Genomic DNA, 24,227 nt, shown 5'->3' with positions numbered 1-24,227 from the left:
GAGAAATTCTTCAGAAAATTCAACCTAAACTGATTAACTGTCTTTAATTTTTATGTTATATTTCTGTTATTGTCTAAATATATAGTGACATAGTACATAGTGACCCCCTTCGGTCAGACACTGACCATGGGTTTGCACCTAGAGAGTTACTCTCTGAGGCACAAGTCTGGGCAAGGTTGTTTCATGGAAGACCAGCAGTCGCCCATGCATACCGGCCTCCCCTCTCCACGTCACCGATGTTGTCCAAGGGAAAGGCAAGGGCCGATACAGCTTGGCACCTGTGACGTCGCAACTCATTTCTACAGCTGAGTGAACTGGAGCAACATGAAATAAAGTGTCTTGCTCAAGAACACAACACGTAGCCCGATCCGGGATTCGAGCTTACAACCTCACGATCGTAAGCTCGACGCTCTAACCACTGAGCCACGCGCCTTCTAAATATATAAGAACAAAATTTTGACCACAAGTACGAAATTTATCAAGGGAAATAACTCTGTAAATTGACAAAAGGCCCAACTAAATATTTGTTTCAAATTTATAGACCAATGGTTTTTCAACTTTTGTATTTATGCTATAATGTTTGCAGGATAATTTGAGTGAATTCCTGGTGACTTGAGGTAAACATGTATTTTAGAATTAGTTCATGGTTTTCTCTTTCTTCTGATCTTAGAATTCCTTACAAATGATTTTTCTTATGTTGAATTTAGTGGCTATAAACTTGAAGTAGTGGACTACTGACCACTTATTAAGCTTTATAACATACTCTGCTTATAGTGTTTGTGTTGTTTTCTTAGGTAGAACTCATTAGTCTTGCTGCTTCAATCTACCTGGTTGAAAATAGTTCCATCTGAAATGTCTGTGATATGGTTAATATTAGAAAGAACATGCACTTGATATAATACCTTTCCCAACATTATACAAATATCCTTCTAAATGTATGTAAACATTGTATACATACCTACCTGCTTACTGATCCACAACCACAGTCTTACAACTTTACGTTTATAACAGCTTTTTCTATGATGTATTTTTTCTCTTCACAGGGCTGGAGGAGCTTGGTTAATAACAGATATGAGAAGAGGAGAGAGCATCTTTGAGTTGGATCCTTCATTACAAGTAAGCTTTGATTGATTATAAAAAGACATGTTTTAATCATGCATCAATTATATTTTAAGACTTGCTGTGTGTATGCTGCATGATTAAGTTGGCTTTTCAACCACAGGGTTTTGGGTTCAGTCCCACTATATATCACTTTGGGAAGGTGTCATTACGACAAGTTCTTCTATGCTTTCAAAGACCAGTGAATAGAAAACTTTCTCTTACTTAAAAACCACATAAAAGTTGGAAATAGAAAAGGTATCTGACCATAAAATGCTGCCTTAAATAAGTCTCTGTCCAACCCATGCTAACATGAAAAAACAGAGATGTTAAATAAATGAACAAAACAAACTTGTCTAAGTTGATATTTTATATTTTCTATAATATGTACTGATTTATTTTGGGTAGCAATCTAGAGAATGGAGATGAACTTGTAAAAAGGATGTTAGCATAATAGTTATGAAAACTATGCCTGTTGAGAAAATATAAGAACCCCTATCTTGCCCAGGACATCAATCGTCTGGAAGCTGTTCAGCGACGTGCAACCAAAAGAATACCCTCCATCAGGCATTTGCCATATCCTGAACGCCTTACTTCCCTGGGCATGGACACATTGAAACTCCGACGTCTGGCAGCTGACTTGGCAGACACCCATAAAATTATCAACCATCGCACAAACAATAACTCTGAGCACCTCTTCAAACTCCACCCATCTAACACCCGTGGACATATTTACAAAGTAAGAAAACAGCACAGCTCCCATGACTTCAGGAAACATTTTTTCATGCTGAGAGTTGCTGAAGCATGGAACAAACTGCCGGCATCGGTTGTTAGTTGTCGGAGCACTGCATCCTTCAAAACTTCCATGCTTCCTGAGATTCGCCAACACTACACTTGATTTTCTCCCCTCCATACACACACAAGCATGTATCTGACTCATACACTGTTCACTTTCCAGACATTTCTACATTACTGCATGTACTTTATATGCACTTTCTGACAAGTTGTGGTGCACCTGAGCACTGTATACAATAATTTCATTATTATTATTATTATTTTTTATTTAAGAAGAGTTAAACAGTGATTTAGTGTCAAAAGTTGAGAAAAAGATTGTGGTACATTTTGAGCATACTATTTGCTTCTATTAGGCATAATTTTTTATAATTTGGTTAAATTCTCTAGTTGTGAAAAGATTATGTAATGGAAAAAAATTAAAATTAAGCAATGGTAACTAAGTACAGCATGTATATAAACATTTTTAGTTGACCATTCCTTTGTAGTGTGTTCTATACAGTACAGCTGTCAGAAACTAAAAACTAAAGATTTTAATATTTTGAGATGTCTGCTAACAGAAAAGAGCAAAAAATTCAAATAGAATTATTGATATAAGTTTGTGTTGCAATCAAGTGACATAAGGGTGTAGAGGTGAATGTGTGTTTGGTTTTTGTAATGCCACACAGTAATTCTTTTTTCACTCTGGCTGGTGGAAACTGATATTATAAGTAGGTTACAATTTTGAAATGTGATTGTTTTGCATACACTTTGAACATTCTTGTGAAAAACAGGAGCATTACATCAGTGACGTGAAATTTGATATGTAATCTAATGTCAAACCAATTCCATGATTCTGTTTCAATTCCATTCCATCAATTCTCATCTGCCAGTTCCTCTCACAAAGTATCAGTTTCCCCAAGGCTTTAATAGAAGGCATTTGTGTAAGGTATTACACAGTGGTATCTTACAATCCCCAAAAAAAAAAAAAAGAGAAAGAGTACATGTGATTATAAAACAAATTCATATGCCCACAGCACCCACTCTGTGTATGTGTGTGTATATATATATATATATATATATATATATATATATATATATATATATGTGTGTGTGCATGTGTGATATAAACGTCAAATTCTGCTGAATAAAGCCTTTTTCTGTTCTAGCTTTATTGTATTTTCCTGCAAGTAATTTTCCTTTCTTTCCAGTTTCAAAATGTTTACACGTTACATATTCTGTTAGCATCAACTATCTATACTCTAACTCTGCAAGTCATAGTAAGTTTTACCATTATTAAGCTTTTCCTCTTTGATTTTAGGAGAGAGTGGACAGTGGTATTGAGCAAGAGGGTTCTAACCTTAGCGGTGTCAGCAGTAGGTGCTTCTGGGATGAAATACTTTCCAACAATCATGGCAATGAAGACAATAAAGAGAATCGTCTTATTGAAGAAGAAAGGCGCTGTAGTCTTGAAAGACCTCATATATCAGATATAGGTATATCAGTCTCTCTCTCAGTTTCGTGTAATGTATGTGTATGTATTCATTTCACCTCCCTCATATGGACATAGATATTTCATATAACGTTTCTTTCCTTCACTTACTTATAATATGAATATGCATTACTGTAATGCTTCATTGAGTTTATAGAAACAGACTGCCAAACTAAATACCCCTCAGTATTTAATTTCACTCTAAACACTTTGACGTAAAATTTTATTAGGATAACTTGTAAAATTGACAAAATAAGTATCTAATATACTAGGAGCAATTAAATTAACAATATCATCTGTTCAGTAACAACTATACTTGTGCCTTAGTCAAAAGAAACAACACACTGAGGCATACTTTGCACGCACACACACACACACACACCTCATAAATTATTGAACTCTACAATCTAAACAGTTATTATCCAGAAATTTTCTTTTGGCATTTCAGAATCAGAACAAATTCGAGCTGTTTTGCAGAAAGGTTTACATAATTCCCTTGTCAACTCCTCATTACTATCAGAACAAAATGAAAATATCGAGGGTGTTTTACAGTAAATATTTATTTTTTATAAAAATTTTTCTTGTATGACTGTTTTACCATTAATTACTTTTCTTATTTTGCTTTATGTAAATCTTCAATTCCTTACATTTCTATTATTCAGTGTCATCATCATTATATTCATGTTATTTTACTGTCCATGTTGCTTCAATGGCATAGGCTGGATACGTTTATCATACATGCTGCCATCACTTCTCAAATTTTCACAGCTTTCTGTCATAGTTGAGCTTCAGTCAGCACACCTTTTTTTCATCAAACACTCATTATCAATAGTTACATTGTAATTTTTTACAGGTACCAGAATATATATACACTGCAAATAGTCTATAATATTTAATATATTACAAAATAACAAAACTACAAATGCAATAATAATTTTTCACATTAGTACAACATTATGCATTTTATTGAAGTGGCATATACTTATATCAATTATTCACCTCCATCCCACTGGTATCATTGGGTCTTAATTTTATTGGACTCAAAGAATAAATAGAGGTATAGAACTATATACTGAAAAGGATTCAATCCACTGTACTACCATTCCTATCTACTACCACCATTCACAGACTATAACATGATAATACATATACTAATAACAATTTACACACCAAGGAGACTGCCCTTATGTGGTCATTTGACATGCCACAAGCTGCAGCCAAATTGCCCACATATCACACCATACCACCTTAAAAATGATTAGGGCTCTTTGGATAATGTATTCCTAAATACGCTATAAAAAAAAATTTGAAAATGTTTGTCATTACTGGAATGTCATTGATCTTTGTGTACTTAATCAGGGTTGTCTAGGGACTAAACAAATTCAACACATAATTTATGGTAAATTTTTATCATTGTAATTTCCTATTACTATTATAACGGTAGCTGTGTTATCATACATTGAGTTTATAGAAACATATCCACTATGAAATTTACCAAAACACCTACATCTCTTTCTCTTTCAAAAACCAAGCACAAATGTTTCATGTCCTTAAAACTAGAATCGTTACATAACTCTGTCCCATTATATGCTGCCACAATATATTAACTTCCATTTTTTCATTCATCATATGCAACAATGTCATTCCATGACATTCGCTTTTCTTGCCTGAGAAGATGGACTTTCTAATACAAACAGGCTATGGTTTGTGAACTTTCTATTTGAGCACTCTATAACAGAGAATGTGACAAGGCCAGCTCTTTGAAATACAGGTACTACTCATTTTTGCCAGCTGAGTGGACTGGAGCAACATGAAATAAGATGTCTTGCTCAAGGACACAATATGCTGCCAGGAATTGAATTCATAACCTTACGATCATGAGCAGAATACCCTAACTGCTATATTACGTGTGTCTGTGTTAGTAATAACATTAGTTTAAGAAATTATTCCTGAGTTTATTTATGCACAAGTACAGTAAATCTTCAAATTTTCCTAGGAAATGAAATGAAATAAAATATTTATGTCATTATATTTAAAAATTTATCTAGTGCTTGAGAAAATATGTGCTTCTACTGCATTCTAATTGCTAGACAAATTATTTTCCATGGAAAATTTGAAGACTTTCTTTACATGTGTATATAGAGATTAATGAGCAATTTCTTCTTTTCTTCTAACTAACCTTATTATTATTACTAACATTCCATTCTGTACACTACCAAAATGTTTTATTCTTATATACATATACAGAACCAGTTTTAAATTACTTAAAAAAATAAACAAACAAAAACCTATTGTTTATTTTCAGCAATCAAAATGGGTCAAGGAAAGAATCTTTTGACAGCACATTGGCATCTGAAGTTCCGTCTGAATTATTCCGCACTCGTACATTGGATAACGTTCACCTAAAACTCAATCTAGAAGCTGGATTATTACTCCCACTGGCTCTTAAGTATGTTCTTAGTTTTTCCATTGTATCTCACTACTACTTTCTGTTGTAAGATACACTATTTTATTTGTGTCAAGAACCAGATCTAACAGGTACAAACACATACACACATTTGAAGCTTACAAACCATAACCAGGAATAGTGTATATCCTAAGTTAAATTCCCATGTATCCTTGTGTTCTCTTTTAATGCAATAGTGTGTGATTTGGCTATTTCTGCAGAGTGTGTGATTACATACAAGTTCACTCATTGGCTTGTCTAGAAACAGTGATTTCATTTAATGAAGACACAAAGTCACTCACCTAATGCATATCTACCACCTGTTATTCACTATCATATAGCAATATTTGTCAATACTTATCATGTAAGCAGTATGTTATTTATTATCCAGTAATATCTACTTATTTATCAGCCAATAAAGTTACCTTGCCTTTGTCTAGTACCCACAAAAAATTATCACATTGTACTTAGTATTTCTTCAGCTGTTGGAAGTTTGTTTAAAAACTCAGACTTCTGCTAAAATAATAATTTCATTAACTGCTTAGAAGCCCATATTGCTTACATTTAGACTAAACTTGCTGCTTCCATCGTATTTATTTCTCGGTTTTCTTTTTAACATATGTTTGTGCATCTATTTAATTAATATATTCTCAGTAGGTATTTTAATTTATGAACTTACCTAATGTCTATTTGATTTTAGGTTTCTGTTTCATACAAGATATTTCTTTGTTTCGGTAGAGGCAGATTAAAACATGGCCGTCATTTTACATTCAAGAGTGTACTGAATGATGTGGCAGTGACATTGGTCTCAAGCAGTGTCACAGGTTCCATAGCAGATGAGCAGCATCCATATGCTACACATGGTCCTTGGCTTCAGGTTGGTAACCTCTTGTTTTCACTTATTCTCTTTTCTTAGATAACTGTATATGTGTATAAATTGACGCAAGAGTGTTGCATTAAATATATTTTTGTCATTATTCTTTGTACAGTGGTTCTCAAATAACGGAAGAACTTCTGGGTGTTGTCATAGAATATGGTTTCCCTACATTACAGAAATATTGGGAATGTGAAAACAAAAGGACAAAAATCAGTGAAGTTGTGGTCAGAAGGTTCTTCTTTCCTGCCGAAAAAATCATACAAGATACATGCTTTCATAATTCCAAGTAGATTGCAAAGAAAGAAGTTGAATACTTTGCTTAGAATATTCCAGGGTTCATTGTTTAAGAGTAATCATTAAGGTGCCATTTGGGATATTCATTTGATAGTGATTTGTAAAGAATTTGGTATTTGAAGAAATGGTGCCAGAGTAGCAAAAATTGATGTGGTGACATGGTCTTTCATATATATTCAAAGTGTAGTTAGAGCAAAGCAAAAAGTATCATCTGGGGATTTCAGATGTGGAAGATATTGGTGTAAGTCATTGGGAATGGTAAAGTTAGATGAAGACCCGCCCACGTCAGCGAAACTGAGTTGTAGAAGTGCTGTATCCCCCACCCACACTTAACAAGAAAATTGTATCATTGCTATCCACAAGCTTCCAACCTGCGTGTTCCACCCACTCCCTATCACACTATCATTACATATGCCCAGCACTTTGCCATCAACTCTATCCTGTTTTCTCTCTCTCTCTCTCTCTCTCTCTCTCTCTCTCTCTCTCTCTCTCTCTCTCTCTCCTGCACTTCCCTCAGGTTGAGTAACCATGTATTTCCTTTGTGGCAGCACACCTGTTTCTTTCTCTCTGCCTCACTATAAACTCTCATCATCCAACACAAGATCACCTCCAATGCCCCCTTCCCTCTCAAAAGAGTTTTGTTTTTGTCTTTTTTCTTTTCTTGCAACTACTTAGTAACCCTGTCAGTGCAGGTGCCACTTAAAAGCACCCAGTCCACACTATAAAATGGTTGGCATTTGGAAGGGCATCCAACTGTAAAAACCTTGCCAAAATTGACCTCACTTCTGCTTGTGCCTCATAAAAAGCACCAAGTCAACTTGGCTGAGTAGTTGATGTTAGGAAGGGCATCCAGCTGTAATATATATATATATATAAATAGGTGCAGGCATAGCTATGTGCTTAAGAAACTTGCTTCAAACCACATGATTTCATGTTCAGTCCTACTGTGTGGCACCTTAGGCAAGTGTCTTTTACTATAGCTCTGAGCCAACCAAAGCCTTGTGGTAGACAGAAACTGAAAGAAACCCATCATATTTGTGTTTGTGTGTGTAATCATCATCATCATTTAACATCTGTTTTCCATGCTGTCATGGGTTATACATATGTGCATGCGTGTGTGCGTGCACAGGGATGTGTGTGCGTGTGTCTATCTGTACCTACTAATTATAAAATCTCAAAATTGCTCCACAGATTTTGCTCACTGATGATTTTATAGAAGACATGCTACAGGATATTGAAGAACTCTCAGATCCAGAATATGTAAGCCACCTCTGACCTTCCAATTCTAATATTAAATTCATATTTGATTAGCTGATAGATGTTGTATATTCTTGTGAATCATAGCAGGCTGGTTTGCTCATATATTGAACTACTAGCTGAATGACAAACAATTCATATTGTAATGCTGTCATCATCCTGTGTTCATGACACCTAGACAAATTTCTTTTCTTACTAGCTCAGTCTATACAAAAGTATAAAGAGATATCATGTGATAGACATCTTATATCTATCAAGAGCAAAAGAAATGTATCATTAACTTGCAGTATGGAACTGAAGTTTACTTACAGCATAAGGCAACAAGAAGCCTCTCACCCCAGAGTTCCCAATCACTTTAATCTGTTTTGACATTGAATCCAGGCTTCAGTTGTTGCATACATGTGATACCTAGTGTTCAACAGCATATCCTGTGTTAAACTTATTACTCACAAGTGACCCTACCAAGAAGATATTTTATCCAACTATGAGTGACTCACTATGAGGACTGCTTATTGTGTGTAGTCTATATCCAGACTTCATTATTTTAAATCTAATTAAGGCTGATGCTCTTTGTGTATAGGAGCAAAAACACAGTAGTAATGTTACAGTTTAACAACATGATCATTTGGTCAGTTGTCCAACACTTTGTTTTCACAACCACTGTGCTTTGTAGACTTCAAACATTGGCATAAGATCACAAATTTTTAGGGAGTGGGTATATGGTTGATTAAATTAAACCCAGTACCTTAATGGTATTTATTTTATTTTATTGACCCAGCAGGGATTTGAACTCTGAATATGAAGGAATGTAACTAAATGGCATTCTACTGATCATGCTACACACCACCATAATTGAGTTGCTGCTAAGTGGGGATGTATGTAATCTATAAGCAGCGAGTTAATATATTAACACTATTAATTGATTAATAAACCATAAAATTTAATAATTTATATAATTTTATATCCTTTTTGTATCTTTTAAATCTTACCTTTTTTTTGTTTCTTTTTCCCTTCCTATAAAAATTTAGATGGAATGGCCCAAAACCTATGAATGGCCAAGACGGAAATTACTCATCACAATATTCCCAGATGATATGTAACTGCAGACAACTGAGGCAAAAGATGAAACTACCAAAATTTCAGCTCTGTTGACCAACAAACATTGGAAGTTTTTTCATTTAAATAACCAGCAAAATAGACCCCCCACTCCTTTATTTTTTCTACTCCACTCTTTTTTCAACTGTACTGATGAGATGGACTCAACATTGAGATGGTGCTTTGCTAGCATCTGACATTATATACAATAATATATATATATATATGTACATATATATATATCTTACAATATATTGATTTTTTTCCCAATTTAAAAAAAAATTCTTAAAAATCATATTACTCCAAAACAACATGTATATGTTTCACTATGTTTGTATTCTCTGATACTGGTTTCAGATTAATATATGTCTGTATATATATATATATATATATATATATATATGCATACATATATACATACACACACACACAGATACACAAACATATTCATGACATACAAATACAGATGCATACACATTATATGTTATTATTGCATAATTTCCGTCCATTGTTACCCATGCTCAAAGATTGACTGCCATTGTAATCAAATTGACATGGTTACACTTTATTTCTCTACTCTCTTCTGAGCCTGTGTCAGTTGAGTGCCAATGTTGAGATTGCTTCAGAGCACAAGTGATACATAATTATACATAATATATTAAAAATTATAAACACAAACAGACACATATATATATACATACCTATATAAATATGTCATCGGAAACATTAAGTTGAAAGTGAAATAATATCTTGTATAGCTATGTGTTGTAGATAAATAAAAACTTTAAGAATCATCTATATATATATATAGATATATCTTTTTTTATCTCTGTGTATAATTTGCTTTACCATTAGCCCCCTCCTTTTTCTTCTTTAATTAAGCCATAAAATCTTTTTAAAAAGCAATTGAATTTGAACTCAGAATATAAAGGAACAAGACAAAATACAACATTTTAATCTATTTTCTCTACTAATACCACCAATTAAAACAAGCCAACTGTAAGTTTGCACACAATCAACAATGGCCTTTTAAAACAATGGTTTCAAATTGTTTCAGTCTGAAAGAAAAAATTATATAAGTTTGGTTACTACAACAGCCTTTGCTTTTCTGAACTGTTGAATACAGTTGTTGTTAACCTGGGAAGTAGTACCAGTTTGGGGACATTGTAAGCTCACTATGGGATACTGGGTATTTAGGGGCATTGTGATTTTTATTAAAAGTAAAATATTTTACCTGGTGGCATGTAAAAAGCACCAACCGATCGTGGCCGTTGCCAGCCTCCCCTGGCACCTGTGCCGGTAGCACGTAAAAAGCACCCACTACACTCACAGAGTGGTTGGCATTAGGAAGGGCATCCAGCTGTAGAAACACTGCCAGATCAGACTGGAGCCTGGTGCAGCCTCCTGGCTTCCCAGACCCTGGTCAAATCGTCCAACCCATGCTAGCATGGAAAACAGACGTTAAACGATGATGATGATGATGGCTAGATCTGGCCTCTCACACCAATGCTACAATGTCATTCTAAAAATAAACAATCGCATCATTGAAATCTTGAAGCTACAAGATAATGTATCATAAATTCAAAACAATGTGAATAAACAAACATTACATTTGACAGAGTAATCTGCATGCTAAAGGGTTAAACCAGGTTGAATACTTATATTTTAAATACATTTTCAAAAAAAAAATCTCTATTGAGATTAAGATATAAGTAGGATATTCTGTTATCAGTGAGTAGAAAACATTACTGATGATATACCATAATCCAGATCCTTGTCTTTTTTAACCATCTAGCATTTAAACTAACTATATTCAGCCCAAATATTCTTCTTGTTTTATGTTCATACTGGTCTGGACTGGCTTCTCACACTAACCTACAATGTCATTCTAAAAATAAACAATCACATTATCAAAATCTCAAAGCTACAAGATAATGCATGATTAATTCAAAACAATGTGAATAAATAAGGATTACATTTGACAGTAATCTGAAAGTTAAAAGCTTAATTTTCATAAAAACTTAACAAGGAACTAGTGCAAATATCTTAAAAGAAGCACATACTGGCTGGGACAGCATATGAATAATAAATTACTGCACAAAATTAGCTTCTGTTTGATTAAAAAATTTTCTTTCCAAAGCATAGGTAGATGTAAGTTACTTTCAGTGGAAGGGACATTAAACCACTGATTTTGTACATATTGCTTCCTCCTAATCTCACTAAACATGCAATTCACTTATACACTTGCCATTCAGCTTGTGTCTCAACACTTACCAGAGTCAATACAAACCACTCATCCAATACTTGTACCCCAGAACATTAACCTTCTTGAATTCCTTCCCCACCCATGTCTTTTCTTTACAGATATTCACCAGTTTCTGTGGCAATACACAGGTAGACAAACATGTTCCTGGTTAGGGTGTCAGCCTGTTAGTGCTAAGTTTTTCTTTTATGAGAGGAATTAAACTCATTATTGAAAGTCAACAAACCATTTGTTAAATTTTTATTGAAGTCATCTTAGAATGACACCCAACAGCTTTAGAAATTGAAAGACACTGAATAATGTAGTCCTGTTTACTGTAAAAGCTGAAATGAAAATAAAGTGAAGTAGTCCCATCTCTGCATTATTTTTATAATAATAAAATAAGAAATTTAGGTTGACTCAAATAAATGATTGGTTGAAATTAGACCAACAAAGGACTCTTCTGTTGCTAAGATAGGATATAAGGCAAAAATGCAAAAGCATACACCTGTATTTTTCATTGGAATTCTACTAGGTATGCCAAGAACTCTAATCAAGGAGCCACATGTTTAGGTTTTAAATCTGGTTAGTATTACAACTTCTTGACTGATTATTTCATGTTCTATAGAATTTAGTCATTGGAATTCTTTAATCAAACCAGAACTGTTTATATCATGTCTTTAGATCAATAAATGAAAATAAATGTATTTAATACAAAGTCACAACAATAAAAACATGAAAAATATCAAGAAATATGCTTTAATACATTTGGTTAACCTGCAAGAGATTACAACCAATAAATAATACTAACTTGAAAAAAAAACACATTGGATAATACAGTCGAAGATAAATTTTATAAGGAAAAAAGACAGGATGGTCACAGCCAGTAAGCCTTAATCATATTAGGTTGTCATGAAAGTTCTTGCTGTTTTTAACCTTTAAATTCAGATGCACATATCTCAGCTCAAACAAAACTTTATTAATTGAAATGAACATCATCAGAATCAACACGCTTTTGCCAACGTGAAACAAGTTTATTTATGCCAGTAGAGTAAAAATCCTGCGTCCTGGTGCCGATGAAGTCGTTGAAGGTGTGTTTAGCATCATCTTGGTTTTTGAAACATTTCTCATGCAGTAAGTTGTTGAGATGCTTGAAAAAGTGATAGTTGGTAGGCAAGAGGTCTGGTGAGTATGGTGGATGAGGCAGAGTTTCATAGCCCAATTCTTTCAGCTTCTGCAGGGTCAGTTGTGCAATGTGTGGTCCTTTTCTATTGACCAATGCTGGCTGTTATTGTCGGAATTTCTTATGCATTTCATCCACTTGCTGACAGTACTTCCCCGCCGTAATGGTTTCACCTGGATCCAAAATGCTGTGATGGAGGAGACTGACCACAGACCACCAAATAGTCACCACGACCTTTTGGTGCAACTTTGGCTTTGGGAAGTGCTGTGAGCTGAGCGTCGCCAGTTGTCGTAAAGAATCCACTTTTCATCGCAAGTCACAATCCAATCGAGAAACACGGTCGTTCTTGTTGTGTAAAAGAAGGGAAAATTAAATTTCAAAACAGCATTTTTTTTTTTGGTTGTCGTTCAATTCGTGCAGCACCCATTTCTGAAGTATTTTTGTTTTTCTAATCTCTTTCAAGTGGTTCAAAATTGTCATATACATTATGTCTAATTCAGAAGCAAGCTCTCGAACAGTTGTGTGTGGATTGGCTTCCACTAAGGCTCTTATTTGATTGTTGTCAGTATCCAATGGCCGACCACTATGCTTATCATCTTCAAGACTCTCATCACCGCTATGAAACTTCTTAAACCACCATTGTGCTGTATGTTCATTAGTGGTTCCTGGGCCAAATGCATCGTTGATATCGCAAGCTGTTTCAGCAGCTTTTCAGCCCAGCTTGAACTGAAATAAGGAAATTGTGCAAATTTGCTTTTTGCCCATGTTGTATTCAACGTTCCAGAAAAAATGGCCTAACTATTCATAAAGAAAAGGAGTAACACAATTAGATAGAGCAAAAAATGGGCTACGACGAGGCAATGATCGAAGGGAGCGATCGGGGCCACTCGTATTGCGACGTTAGAGGTGAAATTCTTGGATCGTCGCAAGACGCACTGCAGCGACGGCGTGTGGCAAGCACGTTTTCCTCGATCAAGAGCGAAAGTAATTTAACAAAAATTAATTTGAAAATACATCATTTAAAACCAAAATTAAAAATTCTGCAAGAACTTTCTTGACAACTTAATAGATCTGCTCAGTCAGAGCTAGCCTAATGCTAAACAGTAACAATATCAGTGCTGTCTCCTGTTTTTTCAATTGTTTCTACAACAGCCATCCTTTCTCAGAACTGGCTAGCTGCATGATATCTTAACTCACCTAATGCATGTAACTCTCGTCTTCCTTTGTTTCACTGGCCATTGGCTATGTGCTATCCTGCCTCCTCAGAATGTTGATTCTCAAGAAATCCTAACAGACATTCAAGCAGAACATAAACTGCATCAATCTAGCCAGTTTCTGAAGGCCCATGAAACAGCTCCTTCCTCCTTACAAAGCTGTTGAAAAAACAAACCAAAACAATATTTTAATTTGCCAGTAAAGAACTGAGTTCTTAGCTGGGAGAACATACTTTATGTAAGGAATTTCAGTAGTAATTTAGTTTGATTAACATTTCTCTTGTATATTTTGTTGGTTTTTCACCACATTATTATTGATAATAATATTATTCAAGGGGGTGAGCTGACAGAGTTGTTAACATACTGGATGAAATGCTTAGCAGTATTTCGCCTGTTGTTATGTTCTGAGTTCAAATTCCACTGAAGTCAACATTGCCTTTCATCCTTTTGGGGTCGATAAATTATGTGCCAGTGAAATTCTGGAGTCGATGTAATCAACTAGTCCCCTCTCCCAAAACTTCAGGCTTTGTGCCTATAATAGAAAGGATTATTGTTGCTGTTGTTGTTGCAGCCGCTGCTGCTCTCATAAATATTGCTCTAAGCTTTTAAGCTTTTGTTTTTTTATTATTGAAAGAATGTTTCTTTTTTTCCTTGACCCTAGCAGGTGTGTTTCAAATAGAGATATGTAATAAAAAATCTGATATTTAAATGATGCTTTATAATCTGAGGTGCTCATTATTTTGATTTAAGTGTGTTAAGCATGGTTAGTTGAAAAGAATGAATTAGTAATATTTATCAGGATTAGCATGCAGCTATGACAACAGAATACAAACAATAAACTTGTGATCTACAAAACTACCTTCCATTGTTTACCCTTTTCCCCAGTTTTCAAACATTATTCTGTTATAGATACCTGACTTGATATAATTAAATATTCTACCCACCAATGAATATCTTATCTGATGAGATGACTCACTTTAAAGACACCTGCATGTTTTTACTATAAAAATACTCCTGAAATTGAAAGAAGGAAAAAAGAATTTGTTTACATTAGTTACATGACAGCAACAAATGGGGTACTGCCTTCAAAAGTTTCAGCTAAAGGAACACATGTAAATGCCCACACATATATCATCATTGTCATTTAATGTCCAAGTTCCAAGCTGAGACAGATTGGACCATATATCATCATCATTTAGCAGCTGTTTTCTATGCTAGTAAGGGTTAGACTGTTTAACTGGGACTGGTAAGCCAGAAAGCTGTACAAGTCTCCAGTCTGATTTAGCTTGGTTTCTATGGTTGGATACCCTTCCTAATGCCAACCACTCCAAGAGTGTAGTGGGTGCCTTGTCACCAGCAATATCGAAGACTATAATTTCATGTGGCTGGACATGTCTCCTCAAGCACAGCAAATTGCCAAAGATCTCAATCACTTGAAATCACCCCTGTGTGACTCAACATCCAAAGATCATGTTTCACCTCCTCGCCCCATGTCTTCCTGGATTTGCATCTTCCACTGGTTCTCTCCACAAGTACAGACTGGCACTTCTTTACACAACTGTCCATACTCATCACATGACCATACCAGCACAGACGTCTCTCTTGCACATCACATCTGATGACTCATGCTCAATTTTTCTCTCAAGATGCTTAAACTCTGTCCTACATGCACACTGACATTGCACATTCAGCAAAGCATACTAGCTTCATTTTTTTTCAAGCTGTCTCATGTTCTCTGCAGTCACAGACCATGTTTCACTGCTGTGTAGCATGGCTGTTTGCACACGCAATCTGCCTTCCACTCTGAGTGGGAGGCTCTTTGTTACAAAAAAAGGTAAAAGTTCTCTGAAATTACCCCAGCCTATTTTTATTCTATCAGCTATGCTCCCAGAGCATCCTCCTCCACTGCTGACTTGGTCACCCAGATAACAATGCGTGTTGTATGTCCCTAGGTAGGCAGACTTGTTACCATTGTGACTAACAAGTTTTGAAAGATATGTAGTTATTTGTTTTTTGGTTGTGGGTTTCTGTCTCTTTCAACATATAGAAATCACTATACAGGCTTTAAATAAAAGAAGAGGAGAAAAGGTTGTTGTTGAGGGGAAAAACACAGTATGGGGGGGGTGAAAGAAAGAAAGATAGATAGATAGGTATTTTGATTTAAAATGTGGGAATTTTAAAAGCAAATAAATACAACAAATACAAACTTCAAAAAAATGACATGTATATATTGAATCATCCCATAAATAATGCAGTTTTTTCAATTGCATGAACTAAAAGTTGGAGGGGGACAGGCTATACTACCTGCATCAACTTGCTATAAAAGCAGGTAGTAATTTTACCTTGTGCTTATTCTTAGTGCAAGTTTTGAAGAGTGCAGTACTATTTTGACAGTTATTTTTTCAAAGCTATAATGGAAGTGACAAATGAGTATATTCAGCATATTTTGCTTTATGAGTTCAATAAAGGCAACAAAGCAATGGAAAGTGCGAGGAATATTAATGCAGTATATGGGGATCAGGCAATAAGCATAAGCCAGTGAAATTCCAAGCTGGAAACTACAACCCAGAAGATAAGCTTCATCCTGGAAGATCTGTAGAGCTCAACCAGGATGTTCTGCAAACCCTGGTGCAACAAAATCCCATTGTAACTGTCAAGGAACTAGCAGAGAAGCTTAGATTTGGTCATTCAACCATTCATTGATGCCTGTATGCCATTGGAAAAGTCAGCAAATTGGGTCAATGAGTTCCTCACCAACTTTCTGAGTCTAATCACATGCAGAGAGTGAATGTGTAGTCTTCTTTGCTGCCATGTCTCACAAATGAACCGTTTTTGGACCAAACAGTGACTGGTGATGAGAAATGTGTTCTCTATAAAAATATCAAGTGCCAAAGACAGTAGGTCGGAAAAGAAGAAACACTGGAACCTCAGGCTGAAGAAGGTCTTCACCCACATCGGGTGTTATTACATGTTTGGTGGGATATGAAAGGTTTAGTCCACTTTGGACTTTTAAACCCAAATCAAATGATAACAAAGGTCTATTGCAAGCAGCTTAAGTCAGCGCTAGAAAAAAACCGGCCATCTTTCATTTCAAGATGAAAGGTGTTCTTCCATCAGGATAATGCTTGGCTACATACAGCAAGGATGACATTTCAAAGGCTGGAGCAATTTGAATGGGAAATGATACCCCACCTACCATATTCGCCAGACATTGCCCCATCTGGTAATCATTTACTCTGCAGTCTTCAAAATCATTTGGACAGAAAAAATATGAATTCTGTAGATGAGGTCAGAACAGTTCTGGAGGAGTATTTTTTGTCATAGACAAGTGAATTTTGAAGATGGGCCTTGCAAGTCTATCAAAAGATGGAAGAGCATTGTAGAAAAAGGAAAGTATATTTTCGCTTAAAAAAGAACTTTGTTTATCTTAATTTTGAAAAATAAAAGAAGTGTAAAGGAACTGCATTATTTATGGGATGACCCAATATATAATACATATAGTTAATTTTGTTTCTGTGTGTGTGTGTTTCTGTGTCTTTTAACATATAGACAAAGCAACACAGACTTCAATAAAAAAAAAAAACTATATGTAAAAGAAGATGTGACTGACCAAAAGAAACATGGCAGGGAACAATAAAAAAAGACCTTAAAACCAGAGGGTTAACAATGAAACAAGCTGTCAAAGACGCTTTCAGTGTTAGAAGGTGAAATGATCTTGCTGTCACTTGAAGTTCCACAAGGCACAATGAGAATCGAATGTAATGTAATGTAATGTAATGTATTGTGTGTGTGTGTATATATATCATCATCATCATCGGTGTTGTTTAACGTCCACTTTCCATGCTGGCATGGGTTGGATGGTTTGACTGAGTACTGGCAAGCCAGAAGGCTGCACCAGGCTCCAATCTGATCTGGCAATGTTTCTACAGCTGGATGCCCTTCCTAACACCAACTGAGAGTAGTGGGTTCTTATTATGTGCCACCAGCACGAGGGCCGGTCAGGCAGTATGGGCATCGGTCACACTTGGATGGTGCTTTTTACGTGCCACTAGCACAGGAGCCAGTCAGGCGGTACTGGCAACAACCACGCTCAAATGGTGCTTTTTACATGCCACTGGCACTGGACTAGTCAGGCAGCACTGGTATTGACCATGCTCGAATGGTCCCTTTTACACACTACCAGCACGGGTGCCAATCAGGTGGTACTGTCATCGGCCATGACAACAACTTCACTTGCCTCAACAAGTTTTCACAAGCACAATTTATTGCTCAATGATTGAAGGTTACTCTTAAATGGGATGGTTATGCTGCACTGGCATAGGCCACAGTTACGGTCTCACTTGACTTGCCGGATCTTCTCAAGCACAGCATATCTCCAAAGGTCTCAGTCACTTGTCATCGCTGCGGTGAGGCCCAACATTGAAGGTCGTGCTTCAACACCTCATCCCAGGTCTTCCTGGGTCTGCCTCTTCCACAGGATCCCTCAACTGCTAGGGTGTGACACTTTTTTTACACAGCTGTCCTCATCCATACACAACACATGACCATACCAGTGCAGTTGTCTCTCTTGCACACCACATCTGATGCTTCTTAAGTCCAACTTTTCTCTCAGGGCGCTTACACTCTGTCGTGTATGCACACTGACATTATATATCCAGTGGAGCATACTAGCTTCATTCCTTGCAAGCTTCCATAAGTCCTCAGCAGTCATGGCCCATGTTTCACTGCTATGTAACATGGCTATTTGTACACATGCATCATACAGGCTAACTTTTACTCTGAGAGAGAGACTCTTTGTCACCAGCAGAGGTAGGAGCTCTCTGAAATTTGGCCAGGCTATTCTTATTCCAGCAGCTACACTCTCAGAGCAACCACCCCTGCTACTGACTTGGTCACCTAGGTAATGGAAGCTATCAACTTCTTGTAGTTTTCTCCCTGGACTGTAACAGGAGCTGTTTTCTGCACATTATTAATGTTTATTGCCCCTGAGCATTTGCCACATACAAAAACTATCTTCTCAGTTAATCTTCCTTTGATATTGCTGCACCTCTTATGTGTTCATAGCTTACACTGGGTACATCTTATAGAGTTTCTATCTACACCTTTTCTACATATCGAGCAGGGCCATCTTCCTGAAGGGATTTGTGGTTTGTCTGCCTTACTTATTAAGACTTTGGTTTTTGCTAGATTGACTCTAAGGCCCTTCGATTCTAGACCTTGCTTACACACCTGAAACTTCTCCTCTACTTCTGATAGTGACTCAGCTATTAGAGCAAGGTCTTCAGCATAGAGAAGTTCCCATGGGCATCCTCTCTTGAATTCTTCTGTTATTGCCTGGAGGACTATGATAAATAAGAGGGGTCTGAGGACTGATCCTTGGTAAACCCCTACTCCTACCCGGAATTCTTCATTGTTCTCATTGCCAACCCTCACCTTACTAATAGCATCCCAGTACATGTCTTGTACAGCTCCCACTAACTACTCATTTATCCCTTATACATTTCTATTCCACTTTAAACTTTAATCTCCATATTTTATGTAATTCTAAACTACTTGTTAATCCCACTCATTATCAAATACCCCTAAAACCTTCAGGAGACTCTGATATAAGGTAGATCGGAGATAGACCTCTACTTGAATAGGCTATAACATTCCCAGATGGTTGGCTGGTAAATAGAAGTAATGTGGTACAAAATATCTGCAGTGAATTTAAACTCATGATCCATGTAGCTGTTGTCCAATAAGTCATTTCAGTTCTATACATCTATTTACCTAACAATAAATACTAAATATGTGGGTCTACCTCTCAGTTTCTCCTACAAAATCCAAGTCTTTACAGTGATTACAAAAGAAAAGAACTACATACACTCAGTATATGGTTTAATGAACTACAGAACCAGAGCTTGTTACTTAAATCATAGAGTAATTTGGAAGGTCCTATCCCCCAGTTTAAATTTTAATAGTAGGCATTGATAAAAAAAAAAGATCATCCATCTATGTAAAAATAAGACCAACAATTCCACCAACTTTCATTATATTGCAGAACTATTTCATTTATATTTACACAGAAAATGAATGCAAATTCATCCAATTAAAGCAATTGTTATTACATCTATTAATCTAATTATATTTATTAGAAAGGCCTGTGAATATTTTATGGAATTAATAGTAAACCTATTCTTGAAAACTTTATCCAAAAAAAACTGAAAGCGTAGCCTGTGTTGTGTCTGTATCATCTGCTATTCATGAAAAGTAAAAGAAATTGAAATGTGACAATTACTTAATACACTTTATATATACCTTATATACTTAAGCACAATTTTAGAGACTTAATACACAGCACTCATAAAATAAATATTCACTCTTATTTTGACATTTTCCCCATAGACAGAAAGAAATTACATTTTAAAATTTACATGGTCACAATTTCATATTTAGAAAACGAAAACTTTTATAGTAAAAAAAATTATTTTATATGTAAAATATAGGGATCACAATTTCATGGGTGTGAAAATCACATCATTGTTAACTTATGAGCCAAGGCAATGGGTCAGAGACAATACACATTTCAATTTGTAGGTGATATAAAAAATAAAAAATTTGGTTCATAAAAACAAAATGACTTTTCACTATACACTCACCATCACCACCTCTACCCTCCTCACCACCTCTACCCCCCTCACCACCACCTCTCTCTCTCTCTCTCTCTCTAATCTCACCATCAGAACGCCGCCCCTCTGCTAAAATTATATTCCTAACTCTCCTCTATATCACTACCTCCAACTAACTTTTTTAACCACGTAATAAATATTACATCTCCCCCTACCACATGTCATGGACACTTCTCTCTCAGTCTTTAGTCTCTCTCCCTCTTTTTCTTTCTCTCTCTTTCTGCCTCACTCTTCACCTTCTCTCTCCCTCTTTTTCTCTAATCACATGAAAGTGTTACTGACAGGCTAAGTAATGTAATGACAAGCAGAATTATTATGTTCATATTTAAACTTAAAATATGCCAACATGTCATATAGAAAAGTTACTCATTAGATAGGACTGTATCTGCAACTCCTCAAACAGTCATTTAACTGAAGGTAAGCTTTCATTCATCGACAATATCCTGTGTGCTCACTCTGCTCTTTCCTCCTATTGATGCTATATCAGCCTCTGCTTCTCTGAACTAGTAAACTGCATGCAAACCTAGTGAAATATACGTGATAAGCCTGCTTATGTATCAATCAATCAATCAGACTCTATGCTAAACATTTTACCAGATCCTTCCACTTGGAACTGCAAGTCTCTGAAATGCCTTTCTCATCATGTTTTCCTGCAGACATTAATTGTTAGAAGTTCATGTCAAACATCACTTAGTTTGAAAGAGCAATCAAGGTCTAGGCACAACTAATTTCATCAGTATAGCAGTTTAATGAAATCAACAATGTATAATTCCTTTGATCCAACCTACCTGAGACCAGTCATGGTTTCCAAACAAAAAACCCTCATTTTAAAGTGTTCATAATTAAATTAAGATTTTTCAGTTTTACATAAGATCGTTCTTGTTATATTTCAAATTCTTATTATATAACAAAGATATTTTACTAAATCCTTCCAAGATTTTGAATATTTTCACAATTAGCTGAAACATGGAAACGATATATCTCATAAGAAGTAAGATCACGAAAAGGTTAAGTCAACAACAGAAATCTTTTGTTCTGATTCGGACCTATTTCTGAGAATACTATCAAAGACTTTCAGAATAACAACAGGAAAAAAAAAAAAGAATCTGTTTCTTTTCACAAAATAAATATAGAGATAATTATATGATTTATTTATTTTGGAGTTGCATTCATTGCTGCCTTTCTGTGGCAATCCTCAAGTGGTTCTGACAACTCAATGAAAGAAATATTTCAGAAGCATTATTCTGGAAGATTTATTTCTACTTGAAAATGTTTACTGTTTAATAGGTATGTAAGAAAGGAGTGGAAAAGCCTTATAGCAATGAAAGTTACTTGAATGATCATATTCCAACTCTTGAAAAATAACTTTTAATGGATCATTAAATCAATAAAGAGGATTTTTGTGGAATGAGTCAACTTTGTGAAACTCATCTCTCTCTCTCTCTCTCTCTCTCTCTCTCTCTCTCTCTCTCTCTCTCTCTCTCTCTCTCTCTCTCTCTCTCTCTCTCTATCTATCTATCTATCTATCTATCTATCTATCTATCTATCTATCTATCTATCTATCTATCTATCTATTTCTATCTCACTCCAAACTACAGAGCTAGATAACTCAGATATGAGATGTAACTTGAGTGGAACAGTTAAATAAGTATCCATCTGCGCAAGAAAACTTAGCTTACTAGGAACTTACCCTCACTTTAATCTATTTCTACTCATAATTAATTTCTTTAAGATTGGATATATACATACATATTGATTACTTATATAATTACAGAACACGATGTTTATTATGAAATGAAAACAAGATTGTGTGATATTCATGCCTTTCATAAAAACTGAAGAGTATTATGAAACTGCTATAACCAGATTTTGAAATAAAGTTACTGACTCAGTTCACCATAAACTGTGTCTACTAAATGGTACTTACCTATTTTATATAAGTTAAATCTTTCACAAATTACAAATATCTATAAGGATCTCCAGTTTTTGAGAGAGAAATCTCTCTTCCACAAAGGATGCAATACTATGACTTTACAGACACTGGCTACCTCTTCCTGACAGCTTATATAATTGAAGCCACATAGAATTATCTGTCTTGACTATCACTGACAAAGAAATAATTGCATCACATTTGAACTGAGAACACATTGCTTAGCATCTGATTCAATAAACTTTTCATCATCAACAAAGGTCCCTAAAATGTAAGTATCAGTATTTCTCAGCAATTTCTATAATAGTAGCATGGGGCATGTACTGTAATATTGCATTGCTGCATCCACCATTTGTTGGTGATTCCTACTCCTTGTGAATGATACCTTTGCACCATACAGGGTACAACCTTCTAGCCCATGGGTCTGTTTGAGTCGTTGTTACTGGTGAGGATTTTACAAGGATGGAATGCAAATCCTACCTCAACCCCTTTTGGTCACCTTTTATGACATACAGAGGAAATGTTGGGTTTATTCTTTGACATGAATTTAAGGTGACTGGTAATGATTTTTATTAGCAAGATACAATATCTAGATGTGCTACAGAATATATCCTAATGCTTGAGCGTCTTGAAAACATGTTCTTTTTTTTTTTACTCTTTTTACTTGTTTCAGTCATTTGACGGCGGCCATGCTGGAGCACCGCCTTTAGTTGAGCAAATCGACCCCAGGACTTATTCTTTATAACCCTAGTACTTATTCTATCGGTCTCTTTTGCTGAACCGCTAACTTATGGGAACATAAACACACCAGCATCAGTTGTCAAGCGATGTTGGGGCGACAAACACAGACAAACACACACACGTATATATATACATATACATATATACAACGGGCTTCTTTCAGTTTCCGTCTACCAAATCCACTCACGAGGCTTTGGTCGACCCGAGGCTATAGTAGAAGAGACTTGCCCAAGGTGCCACGCTGTGGGACTGAACCCAGAACCATGTGGTTCATAAATTTTTGATACACAGGTATAAATATTAAAACAAGATAAGGATAGTTATCTACATATTGTGAATTTTCTAAATTTGAAACTTTAAGACAGTTTTTTAAAATTTTGTAAGCAAAATGCACAATATACTTTTAATTTCCCATATGAAATACCCCAGAAATTTTTTTGTCAGATATCAAGTGTGAAGTCAAAGAGATTGGGGGTGAATTTAGTATACAGAAATTGTGTGGAAACCCTTTGTATCCTTTTATTCTTTTACTTGTTTCAGTCATTTGACTGTGACCATGCTAGATCACCACCTTAAAGGATTTTAGTTGAAGAAATCGACCCCAGGACTTATTCTTTGAAAGCCTAGTACTTGTTTTATTGGTCTCTTTTGCCAAACCACTAAGTTACAGGGACATAAATACACCAGCATCAGTTGTCGATGGTGGAAGGACAAACACAGATACACAAATACACACACACACACACTCATGCACATGCATATATAAATATATATATATATATGTAACAGGATTCTTTCACTTTCTGTCTACCAAATCCACTCACAAGGCTTTGGTTGACCTGAGGCTATAGTAGAAGACATTAGCCCTAGGTGCCATGCAGTGGGACTGAATCTGGAACATATGGTTGGGAAGCAG

At 35.6% G+C, this 24,227-nt stretch overlaps 2 protein-coding genes across 2 annotated transcripts in view; both read left to right on the top strand.

Annotated features, from left to right (window-relative positions):
• Positions 1 to 10,132, top strand: part of LOC115232455 (suppressor of fused homolog) — a 41,643-nt gene extending 31,511 nt beyond the window's left edge. The window contains exons 6-12 of the mRNA XM_029802336.2: positions 1,044 to 1,116; positions 3,191 to 3,365; positions 3,810 to 3,912; positions 5,667 to 5,810; positions 6,546 to 6,684; positions 8,170 to 8,238; positions 9,264 to 10,132. Of these exons, the coding sequence (XP_029658196.1) occupies positions 1,044 to 1,116; positions 3,191 to 3,365; positions 3,810 to 3,912; positions 5,667 to 5,810; positions 6,546 to 6,684; positions 8,170 to 8,238; positions 9,264 to 9,335 (775 nt within the window). The 3' untranslated portion in view covers positions 9,336 to 10,132. The remainder of the gene's footprint in view (positions 1 to 1,043; positions 1,117 to 3,190; positions 3,366 to 3,809; positions 3,913 to 5,666; positions 5,811 to 6,545; positions 6,685 to 8,169; positions 8,239 to 9,263) is intronic.
• Positions 10,133 to 22,254: 12,122 nt separating this feature from the next.
• LOC115231060 overlaps positions 22,255 to 24,227 on the top strand; it is a 28,879-nt gene continuing 26,906 nt past the window's right edge. Inside the window, exon 1 of the mRNA XM_029801152.2 lies at positions 22,255 to 22,841. The gene's annotated coding sequence lies outside the window, so the exon portion shown is untranslated. The remainder of the gene's footprint in view (positions 22,842 to 24,227) is intronic.

Source organism: Octopus sinensis, linkage group LG2, assembly GCF_006345805.1.
Source record: "Octopus sinensis linkage group LG2, ASM634580v1, whole genome shotgun sequence".
NCBI classification, from domain to species: Eukaryota; Metazoa; Mollusca; class Cephalopoda; order Octopoda; family Octopodidae; genus Octopus; species Octopus sinensis.
Note: the sequence above shows the minus strand (reverse complement) of the source record. Positions and strands in the feature narration are given on the sequence as shown.